Source organism: Pholcus phalangioides, unplaced genomic scaffold (genome assembly GCF_987345545.1).
Source record: "Pholcus phalangioides strain wild (caught in Gottingen) unplaced genomic scaffold, Ppha-v1.0 ptg000017l_1, whole genome shotgun sequence".
Taxonomy (NCBI): Eukaryota; Metazoa; Arthropoda; class Arachnida; order Araneae; family Pholcidae; genus Pholcus; species Pholcus phalangioides.
In genome coordinates, this window is record NW_028301610.1 from 56,648,795 (window position 1) to 56,668,151 (window position 19,357).

At 37.7% G+C, this 19,357-nt stretch overlaps 1 protein-coding gene across 5 annotated transcripts in view; it reads left to right on the forward strand.

The window, feature by feature from the left end:
* LOC149074151 (dermonecrotic toxin SpeSicTox-betaIIA2ii-like) overlaps positions 1-4,871 on the forward strand; it is a 46,537-nt gene extending 41,666 nt beyond the window's left edge. For all 5 annotated transcript variants that reach the window (XM_089246501.1, XM_089246502.1, XM_089246503.1 and 2 more), the window contains one exon: positions 4,411-4,871. In XM_089246501.1, the coding sequence (XP_089102627.1) occupies positions 4,411-4,642 (232 nt within the window). In that variant the 3' untranslated portion in view covers positions 4,643-4,871. The remainder of the gene's footprint in view (positions 1-4,410) is intronic.
* The last annotated feature ends 14,486 nt before the right edge of the window (positions 4,872-19,357 follow it).

The following is a 19,357-nucleotide window of genomic DNA, read 5'->3' on the forward strand; positions in this document are numbered from 1 at the left end:
GTTACAGTTTATGATAACTGCATTATATTATCCAAATTAAATTGATTTCGAGTCCAAAATAAAATTTTACTAGACTCTCAGGATTAGGCTAATTCCAGGGCCACCATTACAAGACGTGGAGTCGGAAGAGAATCGGATCTGTGGAGTCGGATCTGTGGGGCTCCCTGGATTTGCGAATAATTCTCGTTTATTTGTTGTATTATATTTGTGAATAATCATTATCATTTCTATAGTTGAAACATGGCTACCTTGTTCTATTCTTGTAAAAAGAAAACAGTGTTTATTATTATTTTCATACTACCACGTATGCGGGACTCCTTCAAGCGCGGGGACCTGTGTGGCCGCATCTGTCACACACCCCTGACGGCGACTCTTCTCAATTTACTTGAATACTAAATATGTATGTTCAATAAATAGCCATGGTTGTTTGCAGTGCATTTATAATACGAAAAAAAAATCCAAACATGGGCCCCAGAGCCCTGCCTGCTCCTACTCCGCCTTGTGTGAGCTTAAAACTATGTTAAAATAGGCACACACCCACATTTATGGGACGAAAATTTCAAAAAAGTCATTTTTACGAAAAAAGTTTGAAAATAGGCAAAAAAAGGCATTTATGACATTTTGCCTGAACATCCGGGCTCTAATTATGATTATGTTTTAATTAAAATCTACTCTTACAATCTCGATGTGAATTTGATGGTATTTTGATTGCTATCTGAAAACTCTGCACAGCAGAGATGAAAATTTATCTTTATCACTTGTATGCCAAGCAACGCCAAGTGTTCTCAGATGCCTATCTCTCAGGCATTAACGCGCCTATTTGCGTTTAATGGGGTTAAGGGGAGGGGTTTCTGATAAGGATTATAATTTTTACAAAGAGCAATTCCTTCGAGGCTCTCGAAACCATGAATATCTCAGTTTTCCAGAGTATGGCCTCTAAGATTCAAGGAAATAGGCATTTACGACAGGAAAAACTCAAAAAAGGCATTTCAACAAAGAACGTTTGGATATAGGCAAAAAAGGGCATTTATGGAATTTTGACCTGAACTTCCGGGCTCTAATGATTACTTTTAATTTAGGTTGTACTGCAGATAGTAACACTTCAAGCTCATATTTTCAGGTCAAAAAATTCAATGTGGGTGCTCTTAATGGCTCTGCAGATGTCCAAACGGTAGTGGATTTCTTGCCAAGTGTTTAATGCATTTAAAATATTATTAAATCAACTGCTGCAGACACAGTTTTTCAAAGTATGTAGGAGGCTTCACATTTCACTCAGTTCGTACCATGTGTTTAGCACGTTTCACTGTTTCATATTCAGCGGAACACACCAGCAGCGCTAGGCAGCTGCTACCCAGGCAAAAAGAACTATTTTGCGATGTGGCTATGCGAAATCGACTATTAAAATCACCCGCTCAGTCGCCACACTTCAAAATTGGTTTTTTGCGTGGGTAACAGCTGCGTAGCGCTGCTAGTGTGATCCCGGCCTAGAGCACGCACTGCGTCTTTTGTGTTTTGTTACCTGCTAGTACGTAGAGGCGCGTCTGGTTTTCATGTCTGCTAGTACTACTACTAAACCACACATGCACCTCTTAAATATTTTTCTGAGAAACTTTTAACGAATTAGTGCGCGTCGGAATATGCCGTGTATGTGTTGTGTACCCTCGTCAAGTTTGTTTCTGAAGAATGCTCGTCATGTGTTCGAAAAGTTTTTTATATACCATCTCTCTCTGCCTTACGAATCAAATTGGGAAGCAAACAAAATTTGGTAGTTCATTTTTCCTTCTCTCACGTACTATTTAAATACGTGTATTATATATGTCGTAGGCCTGGTTGTGTGTGTGTCTGTGCGCGCGCATGCATGTTTGCTCTCTCTCTCTCTCTCTCTCTCTCTCTCTATGGGGAGACTTTCTTTAAATAGGAGATCTCGACTCGCATTTGCATCTGGAAGTTGGAAAACCACAGAAAACCAACTTCAACCGAACACGGCGTCCCTATGCTGACAGTTGGTGCACCTGTTGCGAAAAGTGTCTCAAAGCAGCTGCCAAAATTGCACATTTGTGACCTTGTCGGAAGAATTTGGATCAATTCCTTATCGTCCCTATCGACGGCGCCGCACTTTCCCAACTAAGCATGTGTGTTTCACCCGGTATAAGACGTTACTTTTGGATACCGGACACCCGGTATTAACCCTCAATAGTTCACCCCTATATGAAACGTATTGAATTTCCTTTTTACCAATACGGTTGGTGCTGTTTACATATTTTTAATTGAAACAATACACCAACACAGAAATTTATTTAATTAGAGTGGATTTTCTAATTAACTAAAATGGTTTAGTAAGGTCAAAATATACAGTTTGTCGTGCTTCTATAAACAGATAAAATCATGCTTATAGCAAAGTTGAATAGTTTATAGTGTAAAATTTCAGGGCTCTCAAAAAATGACAATAACAAGGAATCGACTCTTTCTAGACAAAAAAGTAGTGTATTTACGAGCCGTATTTTGTACTAATATTACCACTAAAAGTCGTACTTTGTGAAATACCAAAAAAAAGAAAAAAAATTGAAAAATAAAAATAGTTATAATGAGTTTTTTCTTCACACCATGTATTGGCCATGTACAGGGTGATTCCATAATTCCCCTTGCCACATTTTACTGGAGAACCATTGATCCTAGAAGCATACTTCCAATTAGAAAAAATATACGTGTAGAAATAATAACGTGTAGAATTCGGATACGTCATTCACGTTGCAAAGGGCTGTATGGCTATTAACCTCTTTACGATCACGGGCGTAATATTTCGTCCAAACTCCAGTGGAATAAATTCGAACAAGAGAGAGAGAAGTTCTCTGTATTTTCTTTCCCTTTTTTCTTAACTATCGCGAAGGTTTATAGAAAGCCTATTATCTACGGAAGTTGCTTTTTCTTTCCCTCCTTTCTTTATAATGTATCTTTCTACTATGTGCATGTAATAGCAATAGAGAAAACGTAGGGTGAGATTGAAAAAACAGGACGCTAAGAAAAACTCTATCTATATTATACAAACAATACAAATACAACGCCACAACAGGCAAATTGCCCAACGAGGTGGCTGACTTAAGATTATCATGGATCCCCGAGCCATTTTTTGGAGGCCCTACCTACTACACCACACCGCACACCCCCCGCCCCAACGAATCGGTACATGCGGGAATGTACGTGTAGTGAAACCTGATGTGAAGTTTTTTGTTGTTTCTCTGTAATGCTTGTTATGTGTAGTGCTGCCATCTGCCACTAGTTTTTCTAACTATGAGTGAAGTGTTATGATTGAATGATTTATCGTTGTAGGACTGTTGCTCTCTGTGGCGAGACTTTTTAACGGGGAGATCGGCTCGCATTTGCGCCTTGAAGTTGGGAACCACAGAAAACCAACTTCAGCCGACCACCACTGTGGGGTTCGAACCCGGATCCTCGCATCGCGAGTCCGTCACTATAACCACTCGACCACCACAGCGGCTACTTTTTCCTTTTATATTTTTTTCTTCCCCCTTTTCATTTTCTAACGTGCGTTATAACGTGCTTATAACGTTAGGTTAGGTTAGCGCCGATTCGTTAAATATACATAATCCAAATTTCTTACCAAAACCTTGTACGTGAAGTGGTTAAAATATAAGAATTTATATTTATTAACTTTTTATACGGACGCTCTCTCCTCAAAAAGTTAATTAAAACGCAGTTGCCCTGTCTCTCTTGATGTCCACAAACAAATTCCACGTTTCTAAGTGCAATATTCGCTGAGATATTTTTCAATTCAAAATCGGTGAAGAGTCGGGAAGGAACAAACTAACGAACAAGGCTACTTTTAATTCGAATATCTCAGTAAATATTGCACTTGGAAACGTGGAATTTTTTTTGTTGGCCTCAGGAGAGACGGTACAACAACTTTCTAATTGGGTTTTCCTACATAGGGTGTCCGTGTGAAAAGTTAATTTTTATATTTTAATAACTATACAACTCTTTGCAACATAAATGACGTATCTGCGTTCTACACGTTATTTGGATACTTTTTCTTATCGGAAGAATGCCTCTATAGGACAGTGGTTCTCAAGCTTTTCAAGTCCGTGGCCCGGTTTCATTCATTTTTGGGATTCAGGCCCGGTCAAACACGTGACCAACAGAAAATGAATGAGGAGAAATGAAACGGGTAACCACTCGCGGCCCGGTATGAATGATGTAAGGGCCCGGCTGTTGAGAAAAACTGCTCTAGGATCAACCCGGCATGAGGAATTATGGAATCACCCTGTATATTTAAATATGTATATGGAACCATAGAGGGTCAAGTTAAATATCGTACACGAGATGCGTTAAATGTACAAAAACAAAATGTATACTTGAATTTTATTTTATTTTTTTTTTTACTTTATATCTTAGGCTAGGCGTGGATGGTATTCTTACAAATTACCCCGGCAGATTTGTCTCCGTTTTAGCAGAAAGTGAATTTTCCAGCCGTTTCCGTATGGCAACCATCGACGACAGCCCATGGGTTAAATACAAACCTCTGACCGCAGCCTTGTACGGCAACTCCTATATAGTCGGCAGAGGTGGCAACATCAATGAATCTGACATAATCCCAGATGAAGACGAACTTTTGTCCAACTGCTAAAAACGAGGCGCTATAACTGGGTTTTTCTTTTGTTACAGGAGGATTTGTATAATACACATGATTTGATTGAATAACAATACGAAAACAATCGTTCCGCACAATTTATTCCACTTGGGAGATAGTCAAAAACTTCATACGTATCGCGTATTGTATTGTTAAAACCTTTCTAGGAGGAAAAATTCGATATTTTTTGCTGGTGTTAAGAAAATTAAACGATGTTTTTTGTTTTTATGCTATTGTTTTTCCTTTAATTTAAATGGCTTCTAAATAATACCTCATTCAGTGAATGAGATGACCACTACTACTACTAAACCGCACATACATCTCGGCCATATTCCTTTGCGGAACTTCTAATAAATTGGTACGGCATATGTTGAAGTAGGCGTATGCAAGTTGTGAACCTAACGTTAAGTTGGTTTCTGCGTGATGCTTGTTATGTGTAGTGCTGCACCTACCGTGAATTTTTCTAACTATAAGTGAATGATTGAATAACTGTTGTAAGGATGATGCCACTCTCCGCTATCCATACAAAGGTTTTTAAAAGCTGGCTGATGCAAAGATATATTTTGGAAAGAGAGGAAATGCAACTGCCCCTGCGGGGAATCGAACCCACGTGCTTTCAATTTCCGTGTGAATACCCTAGACCTGTAGGCACAGAGGCAACGAATATCTCAATCTTTCCTTGGAGCTCGTGTGCACTGAAAGGGACCGTACATATGTTAAAAACCTTTGTATGGATAGCGGAGATAGACATTATCCTCGGATAAGTCGCCATCTGGTGGCATTGTCAGCAACTGTGAGCTTTGGCCTGCGTTAGGTCCGACTGTCCATGTACGGTCCCGTTCAGTGCACACGAGCTCCAAGGAAAGATTGAGATATTCGTTGCCTCTGTAGTCTGTGGCGTTCACTCGTAAAGTGAAAGGACGCGGGTTCGATTCCCCGCAGGAGCAGTTGAATTTTCTCTCTTTCATGTTAATGACTGAAGAGTGACGAAAAGCGTGTGCAAGCATGTGGGTGATTGGAACAAGCATGTGAATGGCCGAAAAAGTGACCTAGAGAGTGTGAGAACAGGAGAGTGACTTAGAAATTGTGCGAAGACGGGAGCGACCAAGAGAATACGCAAGCATGTTAGTGACCAGAAGAATGACTTAGAGACGCACAGATATATTTACAGGCGGGGGCGAGCTAAGCGGCTTACAGCACAGGGCGGCGAATTCGAAGAATGGATGGTCAAGGAAATTAAACCAGAATGAGGGAAGGGCATCAAAATTCGGGTAGTCCACGGGCGGCAAAAGCGTAAATACGCCTCTCCATATACCAAAAAAGGTTAATTTAAATGGCTTCATAATACCAAGATACCTCATTCAATGAATGCAACGAAGTATCAAAAATAGTAGATAAAAGTCATAAATGTTTGCCTAAAGGAAGACCAACTGCTAAGTTATGATAGCTGCTAGGTTCTGACCCTAAGTTCCATTAGAGATCTAACTTCTCCTCTAGGGTTGAATGCATGATTAATTGAGATTAATTATAGCTCTTGTAATGAGAGCTGAAGGGTATGGTGTCCGTCACACGTAAAAAAGGCCTTGCTGTAGTATGCAGCATTCCGATTCTTATACCTGCAAGCCAAAACTGTGAAAAGGTTTTTTTTTTTTGTATTTCCAACCAGTATTCAACTGCTGCTACCTTCATCAAGCGTCTTGGATACTGATTTGAAACGCTAGCGGTCATATCTTTAAAGAAATCTTTTGTTATTCGCTAAAGAAAGGAATGGATTTACGATCAATTCACCTGATAACCTTCATTTTCCCGGACTACTGGTCCGAATTTAATATAGGTCTCTGATTTTTTTAACTGCGTGGAATTGACCGAGATTGGGAAGCTTCAAGTCGCAGACCACAGTCTAACTTACACAATTGTGGCTTTTGATGGGGGAAGGGTTATATTTATACATGGGTGAATAAAGTCACATACACAGAATTTTATACCATCGATAGCCACTGCGAGTGAAATAGAGAGTTGATTCCAAGTCCAGCCGCAAGATTAAGCCTCCTTGATTAAAAATTGCGCCCATATCTCTCATAATTATCCCGTCTTTTTTCCCCGTCAACTTTTATCATAACCTGTGTTTTAAGTTTTCATGAAACCATTGCAAAACATTGTTTACAGAGCTTAGTGGTTACATGCTAGTCTTGATAGAAGTTTGCTTTGGTAGAGGTATACTTATTGTTTCTATTGTGGATGATAAATTATATAATTTAATCAACTTGTTAATTAATGGTTGTATGGTTAGTGAAATGTTTAAGAATCGTGGAGTGACTTGGGGACTATTTTATATTAGTTTCTCCAGGAAAAGGAATAACTATTGATGACCTGAATAGTTTGAACCCTGAGGGGAGAAGGGGTTTAACAAGTTGTAGTAATCATAGTAAAACCAAAAATAAATAAATAAACCACATAAGCGGCAGAAGTCGAAGACGGCCAGACTTTTCATGCCAGAAGATTCTGAAATCGATGCTCCTGCATCATAAGAGATAAAAGACAAACATGTTGTTCTAACTCCTACTGCAAAACCGTTTGATGAAGGATAAAGCAGGCCCGACATTAAAGTGTCGGAGATTTTATTTTAGACAAATTTGAGGGAAGAAAATATCCAGATGAGACTACTGAAATTTTCGATGATGAATATCATGGAGAAAAAATAGTGAATATTGCAAGTCAGAGTTGAGAGATGATATTTGGTATATTCATCTGACTATCTCTCTCTCGGGGTATTCCCTCTGAAACAGACATTTTTTTGACTAAGCAGATTTACATTAGAGCATAAAAGAATAATTTCCAGTATATTCTAAAATATTTTTAATAAAAACTAAATTTGTGTATTTAAATTTTTTCTTTTATTTGTCCAGAATTATTTCCAGTGGGTGAGGTGTAAACATACGCTTCGAAAGGTTAAATATCAAGACAATAGAATAGTGTACCCTAACCCCGTCATGTGGGGTGACTTGGGCATGACTCTGAACTCATTTTTCTCTGTTTTAATAAGTTGCAAAACAATTATCCATGCACAAAAAACAAAGAACTGAAAACTTCTTCTTTCTTTCTTTCTCTAGTGAAGTTACTTTTAGTAAAACATGTTAATTCATAAGAGAGATAATATAAAAAATTTCCAAAATATGTACCCAAGTTACCCCATTTCACAATAAGTCACATTTCAACAATTCAAACTCAAGTCCACAAATGAAATCTAGAAGTGCTAAAATATTGAAAAAAAAAAGAACCAAGTCTCAGCTTTTCAATATTTTACCACTGGATTGTGAAATCACAATGTTTTTAACATGAAACTGAATGAAAATAATTATAGTAAAGCCTTCTTCTTCATAAAAAAATGAGGATTAATCCACTCAATCGCCGGTTATCATACATAATCACCAATTGACTCGATAAGATTGATAAACTTTCCTACATCTACCACTTTTACTGATGATTATGCATAATTCTCGAATGAAGTTGGTAAGTATGATAAATGTAGAAGAAATCACGCGTAAATATCACTTAAATTCAACCACTTATCTCCGCACGCGATGGGTGTACTACACATATATTTTGCCACGGAAACTAAATTAAATGAAAATAAGTGATACAAGAAAAAGAAGGGATAAATTATTTTGAGTCTTTTAATGTTAGCTTTCTCTTCACATTTATCAACATTTTAAACATAATCAACATCACCGATCGAATCCATCAATCTTAGACTGATGTTTGGGTAGTTTCCGGTATATTTAAGTAATTCTTTGATGATTTATCATATTTACATATTCGAGCTGGGAATTACACAGTCGCCGGTAAATGTGATAAATTTGTAAAATTCATCAACATTATTACAATGATTATGCATAATTGTCGGATTTATCACATTTACCGCAACATACAGTATATACAGAGTGATTCCTTAAATCCCTTGGGCGCATTTTACTGCGGAACCGTTGATCTTAGAGTAATACTTCCAATTAGAAAAACTATCCGAATAGCGCGTGTGTTATATATATATGTAAATGATTTTCACATACGTCATTCATGTTGCAAGGGATTGTATAGTTATTAAAATAAAAAAAAACATATTTTTTATTTGGACACCCTTTCCTAAAAAACCCAATTAAAAAGTTGTTGCCTCGTCTTCCTCGAGCCTAACAAAAAAATTCTACGTTTCTAAGTTGGGAAAGTTGAATTCAAAACTCGGAGAAACGTTGGGAAAGAACAGCAGAACTTAACGGACAAGCTCATTATGCGGTTCTTTCCCAACTTTTCTTCGATTGGGACAGCTATAGTATAATCCGTTATTTCTTTGGCGATTTTTAGGATGCTATATGTTTAATCTCGATTCCTTATTTAGTCTAAGAATATTGTTTTGTTATTCTTTTTGTTCGTTTTTTATTGTCATTGTTTAGTTTTTTATTGTCATTGTTTAGTTTTTTATTGTCATTGTTTAGTTTTTTATTGTCATTGTTTAGTTTTTTATTGTCATTGTTTAGTTTTTTATTGTCATTGTTTAGTTTTTAATAGCCATAAGGTTATCCTTTTTTGGACGATGTGTTGGCGATTTTCTTCTTTGGCAAGAAAGAAAGCTCCACTTTTCCTCCTCTGTTTCACTTTTGGCGACTTCTCGTCATGCTTCCGGGCGTTTTTATCGTGAAAGAAAAAAAAAATCACCAACACATCGCCAAAAGGGGTTATACAGTACTATAGCTGTTTCCTCCGGTTTTTTATTCAAATATCTCAGTGAATATCGCTCTCAGAAATGTGGAATTTTTTGTTAGCCTCAAAAGAGACAGAGAAACAACTTTGTAATTGAGTTCTTGAGCCATATAAAAAAGTGTGCATATAAAAAAGTTAACATTTTTATTTTAATAACTACACAACCCTTTGCAAAACGTAGGACATATCTGAGTACTACACGTTATTTGGATACTTTTTCTAATTGAAAATATGCCTATAGGATCAATTCACCAGTAAACTGCGGCCAAGGCAATTAAGGATAATGCTTACTTGTGCGCTGACGTAATGCAGAGCTGTTGAACAACTTTGTTCGTACAGACCAATTTTCGACGTATATATATATTTCTATCCTCTATTATGGATCGTGTAATTGATGTTAAGCAGACGTTCTTATACGTTATTTGAGCACGAAGTACATTAATCTTAACGCAGACAGAATCTTCCATTTGCCAAAAGAATTTTTTTTCAATTAATTAAACAAATCTCGGTGATACCCTTTGGCTTTCACACTATAGTATTTCCCTGTTGTAGTCGCCTCCGTTAAATGAATTGATGATCTTAGATGGAGTTGTTGCTGTGGAAAAAAAGGGACTGATGGGCAGAAAAAAAATGTCACCAAGTCGATATGATTCTTTAATTTATCACTTGTGAGATAAAGATGTGAATTCTGATCACAGTGTTATCTTATCAAGGATATCAAACCAAGAACATCGTGAGAATGCATGATTTTTTAATCACAACCATTTCGTCGTAAAAAACTCATAATTATATCTAACTCACCCATTTCTACAATTCTATATAATACAAGAGAGAGAGAGATCTTGCATAAATTTTAACTAATACCCGTTTTCTTATCTTAATTTATACAGTACATCTACGCAATAACTGATGAAACCCCCCCCCCGTTTGAAATTTAATTATTAATAATTAGATCACTCGAACTATTGATCGAAATGATAGTGTATTGCTGCCGGCCATGTCCTAAACGAGAGGCACATCGCTATGCGTATTCGATTCCGATTCTAATTTGCCCCTTAGAACTAGGGTAGCTATTATGCATACCATAATATGTGCTGCATATAATTATTTAAAACATAAATAAAAGGTCTCGCATCTCTCAAAGTTGAAGAAATCTTTTGGTTTACACGACATGGCATATTAATGAAAAAACAACGTCTGTTAACCGGATCTTTGAGACCAGGCAACTGTCTGTTTGGAATAGAAGATTGATAGCGGTGATAGAAGAACCCTTCTTCATGAGGTCACTGTCACCAACTCGTTCAAGTGCTTATTTTCTTATTGTAATGATTTACATGCGTATTGAAGCTTTTATGAAGATTTCCAAGCAACTTAATATTGGTTAATTAAGGGAAGCGTTTTTTATTGGTTGGTTTTGCTTATTCGTTCGTTTTTTGCTGCACCTGTCATTTATGTTTATGTTTAAACATACCAACCAGCAAATAAAGAATATGTAATAAATAACTCATACCCCAGAAGTGAACAAAACTGTACACTCCTAACATGCTGGAATCAATCACCCATCTGCATTGTCATTGTTTTATTTCTGCTTCAATTAATCACCCTTCGAAGAACCCAATCACCTAAATCTTTGGTTGGTTGATATCCGTTAATATCAATTGATGACCAGCTGCCTTGCACTCACCACTATAAATACATTTAGAAAGAAAAAGGAGGCATTGTATTGGTTGGTTTTGTTGATTCTTTTGGTTGCACATGTTATCCAAGTTCAGGTATACCAGTCAAGGAATGGAGAATATGTGATAAATCACAAACTCTTAAATGTCTAGCAAGAGGAAAAGAAAAGTGAAAGTTCAGCAATTTCTGGAACCAATCACACACCTACTGGTGGAAAATGGACAACTGAACATCAGTAGATGTCTGTTATCAAGTCTGACAAAACCTTAACGAAATTTGCATTAATGGCAGCCTTAAAACTCGGAAAAACACCATCCAGACCTAAATTTTTAGACGTGCACTCACAAAACAGCATATTTCGCACTCAATCTTGTCTTAGTATTTTTTTTTTCACTTGAATTTTTGCGCTAATGGACAAGGAAGATAAGCGCTCTTTAAACAACGGCAAATAATCTTTTCTCTACTAAAAAGCAGAAAGTACTTATAGAAAAAAGAACAAATTGGAAAGCGAAAGGGAGATCAAACAGTCGATAAACCACTCATCCCTTCCTCATAATATCTCCTTACTCCAAACACTAGTTTTTTCCACCCAGTTTCCTTAATGCTGAGATGCTATTTTTAAAAGCTTTTCACCGATTAGGAAACCACTTTTTCGCCTTATACAACCATGTAAATATAGAAACGTGCAAACCACAGATATAAACGTTACTCCACACAAAAACACTTGAAGGCGTCTTGTCAAATATGATAGAAAAAAAAGAAAAGAAGCAGCAAAATAATATAAAAAAAATAAGTGAATGATGGAGACCTTTCCTCCTTCGAAAAACTAGACTTTTGTCGAGTTCGGTGACCTTTATTAGGACGACTCTAATCGGATTAAGACTTGCGATCGGTGTCTAACGCGTGCACGAGATGCCAAGAGATTTTATGCGGCCATCAAACAAGGACACGAAACAATGATCACTGGAGTAGAATAACTGAAAACTAACAAGTATCGAGAGAAAAATTATCATAAATTTCATGTCGAAGGATTTTGTAACGGATCAATGTCTGATATAACTTGATGCACTAAAAATTCCGTATTCATTATTTACCCTTAAATGCATAACTTTGCATATGCGCAAAGGGTCTTATAAACGTTCATTACTGCAGCATTCAGGATTGCCTTTGCACTAAAGATGAGGTGAAATTCTTTCCATTTTACATTTTGAATTTTCTGGTGGATGTCCCAGTTGACGACGACTGCTCTTTGTTGCTGACCATGTGTGACTGTGATTTCGCTAATTTGGTTAAGTGTTTTGTTTGCATTTCTTTTTTTTAATCTTGAGAAGTTTGCAACCCGAATTTTTTTTTTCTCTCTTGTTTGAATCACAAAGAAGGTACTTATCACACATGTGGCACGTGACATTTTGCTGGTTTTTCAGGAGATAATTTTCAAAGTTTAGTGTTACGTAAAAGTACATTCACATATAGGGTTACCAGATTCAAAACTGAGAAAGGAGGATGCCTGCACGCGCACTGTTGGTTAACATCACGTTTCCAAATTTTTATAATAGATGGCATCACTATAATGCCAAATAATCAAGACATTAGACTACTATTTTGTATATTTCTGAATGGAAGAAGTAACACTCCTCTCCCTCAATGGCCATCGGAATCCCTCGACGGCATCGGAGGCTCGCTACTTTGCCAGAAATATCTGCTACCCAATTTACTTTCTCGCTGCCAAAAATTTGATCAGATATCACCTTTACGAGACTCTTTCTGCACTTGAGCCCATGGCCATGCCCGGGTTGGCTTATGCATTAGTATAAGGCTTTAGCTGTTTGTGAGCAAACAATGGTATTCTCAAAATGAATGTTGCGGTTTTGTTCTTTCATAGTTGTTTTTCGGACTGTCTTTTTCATATTATCCTGGAACAAACTGGGCCGTGGTTAGAATAGCATCTGCTTGGAGGCAACTTGCGTTCTTGTATTCTGTAAATTTCGACGGCGAGTGATGAAAGGTGAAAGTGTGTGAACATCTGTGGAAAAAACACATACACACAAACACTCATGTCAATGAAGAGATACATGTTCCAGAGTGAAAAACAAAATTTCCCAAGGGAAAAATAAAGAAAAATAATTCGAGAAACCTGAAAAGGAGGACAAAAGGGCAAATTTTCTAAAACATAGGAGGACTCATAAAATGACATTAAAAAGGAGGACGCCTGGTAACTCTATGCACATAGCACATCAGTGAATGCTGAAACTCAGCTTTCCTGTCTACAGTAGAGTCTCGAAAAGAGAGTGGAGTCTCTCCCCGAGCCCTGAAAGTTCGAATTTCCGGATAATCCGAGGCAATGAAAATTTTCGAATTTCGTTCTTGAAACCCTCTTCCGCTTCTTTTCCTACGAAAGAACACAACTTCTTTATTTCCCCCCCCCCCCCGTACAATACGATTGTACGGTAATTTCAGTTTGAAAGGGACTAGGCAGCCCCCAGCCCTATAATGGGTAACTGATGTAATAAAATATTAGTTATATTACTCCCTTGAATGTAGGTAGACCAATTTAACTTTCGGAGTGGGGGGGGTCGCTAAGAAAGAGGAGAAGGTTTAACCGTTTTCTTCGTAATGGTGGACAATGGTATTGTCCCCTAATTATTTATGTAAAATCATTTTGAAAGCTATCAGTGTCTCCAGCTTCGTTCACCATCCCCAACTCTTCTCAATCACTCTCTGATCTTCGCGCCCTTTTCATATTCTTCATTTTTTGAAACACCTCGTATGACATCTATATCTTATTCAACAATAAAAATACAGTTAAGTATGCTAAAACTGCTTTTGATTGTCTTTTTTTTTAAAGAAAAACTAGCATTTCAAGCATTTTTTAAATTGTTTTTCGGATAATTCGAGTTTTTCGTTAATTCGAGGTGGTCTCGGTCCCATCCACCTGAAATTATCAACTCTCTACTGTTTTTATCACTTACCACATTTGTGCACTGCAATATCTGGAACTATGGCTTCCAACTCATAAACTTACTCCATTTTTGCAAAAAAATGTCATCACATTTGTGCACTAAACCATCGATATTTGGAATCAAATACAGTAAAAACTCTCTTCTGCGAACACCGGCGGTACAAAAAAATTCGTCCGTAAAAGAGGGATGGCCGTTAATCAGGGATTTGAAATGCATACATCTATTATACAAGAGGAAGTTATTATTTGACAGTGAAAAGTAAAAGAGGAGTGACCGCATCTGAGGGGGTGTCCGTTAAGAGGGGTTTTACTGTATTTTATACGCGGCTTTTCAGGCTCTGTACGTGCTCCTTGAGGCCCCGTGTAAGCAGTGCAATTGAAAATAGATTTTTTTTTTTTTTGTTTTTTTAATGGTTTTTTCCGGCTTTCTATACGTGTCAGTAAATATGAAAAAAAATTATCAGCTCGGGAAACAAAATCATGCATTTAAGGCTTAAAATATTGGGTTTCATTGTTGGACTGTCCCTTGTCAGAGAGAAAAAAAACAGGAAGAGAAAGGTGGAATGGAATAACATGAATATGCTGTGCTATATTCAACTCATTAAAAATGATTGCTGGGAAAGAAATTCTATTTCGATGATCATAAAACATTTGTTGTTGTTTTTTGTTTTACGCCATGTGTGATATAATGACTAGGATACGCCACTGGAAGACGAACCACGCATCAGTAAACATGCCATTAGAGAAAAATTCTGAAACGAAGCGGGAAGTAGGTGATTACAATCCTCATTGTGTGCTTCGGCCATTTGTATACCACAATTTAGGAATAGTTTTTCCCCGTCTACGGCTATCTTTCATGTTGACACTACACTCATTCCTTCCTTCCTGCTGGGCATTTAGCCAGAACGCCGCTGAAAAAAATACCCAATTTGAACTGATTTAGAACAATCGAAAAAAAAGAAGATATTTTTAATTACTTCGTAGATTTTACGTCCGAAATCGATATTTGCGGATTTTGTCGAATCTCGTTCGACAATCCGCAAATCCATGTCGAATAATGTGTAGTTTTACTTGGATGAATGGCTATTCGAATCGTTTAGCTGATAGATTTCTACCAAAAAACAAAGAGTTCATTTAAAAGAAATTATGTTTACTGAGTGTCAAGAGTGTATAAATCGCAGAAAAATCTAGGCGCCAGAATGATTTTTTAGGCGCCAAAAACATTTTTACATGAAGAAAAATATCCAAAATAATGCTTCTTTTGACTTTTCAAGGCATAGTGATCGTTTTTCATGTCGGCAGATATGCTGCGCTTCTCTCAGCCTGCAATTTAGTAACTACATAAAGAAAATTTTAGGCGCCAATACCAATTTCTCAGTCGCCAGGTCGTCCAGCCCTGCAGAGTGTAAAGTTGAGTTCTTCTACACAGTTTATTTGTGGTGGTTATAGTGACGGACTCGCGATGCGAGGATCCGGGTTCGAACCCCACAGTGGTGGTCGGCTGAAGTTGGTTTTCTGTGGTTCCCAACTTCAAGGCGCAAGCCGATCTCCCCTTTAAAAAGTCTCGCCACAGAGAGCAGCTGACCTGCAAACAGTACAAATGTAATTCAATCATAACACATCACTCACTTTACTTCTGAAATATAGATGGCAGCAAAATCAAAACTCAACACTACATACGCACTCAGACTGTTAGGGTACAAGCAGTTACGCTTCCGGCACAACTCACAAGGTAGTAAATCGCCTATAGATGGTGATAGACCTGAGTTGTGCTCGGTTTGAAAGAAAAGAAAAGTTTATTTTTATAGTTTATTTATTTTATAGATATTTTTATAGTTGTTTATTGAAAAATTCTAATAAAACTTCAAACAAAATTCTAATAATTGATCATTTTTGTCGCACCACGGTCATTTTCTGCACGCGGGGGCTAATTAGACCGGGACCTAGTTTAATGGTAGAACACACCTCCGGAAAGTGCGAGGTTGGTGGTTCGATTCCCCACAGAGGAGAGAATGTGACTTTTCTTTCCAATTATCTTCGCTTGGTATCCAGTCATCTCTACTTCGTACAATTAGCAGAGAGTTTCATCGTTTCGTTGTATGGGGACGTCACTTTGATAACTTTACTAATTCAAACTGCACTGGGAATCGAATTTTCTGGATGTTGTGCCGAAATTAATATTTGGAAAGAAAAGTGATTTGGCTCTTCTGGGAATTGAACCCGGGTCCCCATGCATACCGGGCAAGTGCGCTAACCAATACACCAGAGACACACTCTTGATTTCCTTATAACACGCATTATACCGTGAAACGCTGAGCTGAGACATATCAGCCTCCCTTAACTACAGAGGGGAATGAATGCCTTGAATTTCCCCCACGAAGGCGAAATTCGCGACATCCGAAAGTTAGCTATTCCATGCATTTACAACCCTGATAGAGAAAAACTCCCTGCAACACAATATAACCTAGAATTTTTCCTAACTAATCGAAACTGGTGTCCTTAGTCGAAGCATTTGAAAGACGGCGTAACAATATTTCATGATCCATCATATCGATCCCCTTGAAAATCTTAAATACTTCAATCATGTCCCCACGACGACTACGTTATTCCAAATAAAACATATTGGACGAATCAAGTGTTTCTTCATACCTCAAGCCTTGCATACCCGCCAGTGCTCTAGTGGCTCTTCTTGCACCCCTTCAACCAAGTCTATATCTTTCTGAAGACAGGGTCTCCAAAACCGTACGGCATACTCTAGGCTAGAACGAACTAAGCCAAGAAGGATGACTAGGAGAACGTGTAGAGACTTTTTAAGAATCAAACCGAGCAATCTCTTTGCTTTTTTTTATTACGGCGGAACAATGTTCAGAAAAACTGTCGTTCGTCAATGAGAATTCGCAAATCGGTGAGCCTAGTTGCATCTGGAACAGTTTTCCCATTTAAGCTCGTAAGTGAATCGCGGGTTGTTGAAACGAAAATGGGTGAACATGCACTTGTCAACTCTAAAGGTCATGCTCTCCATGCGTTTTCCCATGCTGCAATCCTATTTAAATTTTGCCCATAGCAGCTCCCTATCGCTTGATTCCCAACTACACCCTTTAATTTAACCGCATACGCACATTTGCTAACAATATCTTATAAATTCCCTGGTTGAGTTTATCGATAAAAATTGAAAACAGTATGGGAGAAGGGCACTTCCCTGAGGGACTCCGCTTGTGTAGCCTGTTCAATCAGAAAATTACCCGTTTACCATAATCCGCTGTGACTTATCCTGCAACCACGATTCTATCCAGTTCAAAAAGTTGCTCCCAATTTCCATCGCATGTAAACGCTTCAAGAGTTTACCATGTTGGGCCCGATTGAAAGCCTTTTGGAAATCAAGATAGACCACATCGACGTTTTTGTCTTTGCCCAAAGCCTTACCCAAAGTTACACAGGACTTGCCCTTCCTGAACCCAAGCTGATTTTCCGACAAAACATTATTATCCTCCATCCACTTCACGAGTTGCCTTTTGATGATAATTTCCAGTATTTTGGAGAGGGAGCTAGCTATAAATAATGATTCCCAATCAGAATGCAGCGGCACCCTACGGTAATGTAAGACCGATTAGCATTGCCTCGTTATATCTTGCTGATAAAGTTATATAGAACTTACACTACTTCACCAAACACCAACTCTGGCCATATCGCTATATTGTAATTTACCGCCATTAATGAGATGGGATGGAAATGGAAGGCACTGTCGGTGGTCGCCTCAAGTTCGTCAGGGAAAACCGAGGACCGTGACAACAACCTTTACGGTGGTAGACGAGCATCTTACCACCACGCCACTCGGGCCCACGCACTGGGCCCGCGTTTTGGGGGCTCCGCATTTACGATAATGATAATTTCTTTCCCAAAATTCTGCATTTTCATCAATTCTCGGATTGTTTCTTTCACAAATTCTGAATTGTCATCCTTCGTGGAATTCTGCATCTTCATCTAGAAAGAAATTATTCTGAATTCTGTATTTTTATCTGGAAAGAAATAATTCTGGGATTATTTCTTTCATAAAAATTCTGAATTTCCACCAATATTCTGCAATTGTTTTTTCAAAAAATTCTAAACAATTTCTGGAATTCTGAATTTTCCTCAATTCTGGAATTATTTCTTTAAATTATTCTGAATTATCATGGATGCTTGAATTATTTCTTTCATTTATTCTGAATTTTCATGGGTGCTGGAATTATTTCTTTCGGTTATTTCGATTCATTGAATCTGAATTTTCATTAGTTCCAAGGCAATTTCTTTATAATTAGATCCTAATTTTATTTGATATTGGAACTATTTCTTCCATCAATTTCTTCAGCTCGGAATTTTCTTCTATTTTTTTTATATTTTTTTGTCAATTTACATGTAATCATGTCAAAATTTTTTGAGCATTCCTGTGCATTTTGTAATAATGTATGAATTTTTTAATCTGATTCCCATCTCCACCAGAATATATCCAGTCGGGGTTAAAGAGCCCTGCTATTATTTTCTCAACGGAACCCGCGTATGGTAAGAGCGGCCCTGGTACAGTGCTACCTATCAGTAGGTTGACCAGATGAGGTGCCTGCAAAACCGGGACATTTCTAAAACCCTCATTTGGTGGGCATTACAGCGTAAAATTGCAAACTAACAATGTATTACGAGTTTTGAATTCCAATATCTTGGCGAATATCGCACTTTGAAACACGTGCGTGTGAAAATATTATCACACTACTTCTCTCTACACAGAAACGCAAAAACGAGTGAAACACCAGGATGGGAGCCATGGTTGTCATACGTCCCGTATATACGTAATTGAAAGGCGTATGTCATGAAGGGTGAAATGCGTTACATTATATGCTTCTACCAATAGTCGACAATGAATAAATGAACGCCAGAACTTTGCCACTGGACTTATCCCGTTGCCGAGATCTCTTCCAGCCCAGCTTCGTGACAGAGTCCGGAACAACCAACAGTCGACACAAAGTTTACGAACTTACTGAATCGTTCCGGAAGTCCATTCGTAAACCGAATTGCTCGAGAGCCGAAATAGTTTTTCCCTTGTATCAATAAATTATCCAATTATCCTTGTATTAAATCAATTATCCCTTGTATAAATCAATGTAAAATTGATTAATTCGTTCCAAATAACTCCGAATTTTTTTAGTGTGAGCTTTCACAGCTGTGCTTTACGTTCAGTTGCGTAATATAAAACCCATTGAAATCATTAGATTTCGCTGAAAATTATTTTCCCTAGAAAATAATTTTCAGGTTTGAATGGAAAGGTTTTCCCTAGAAAACCCAATCTCAACATC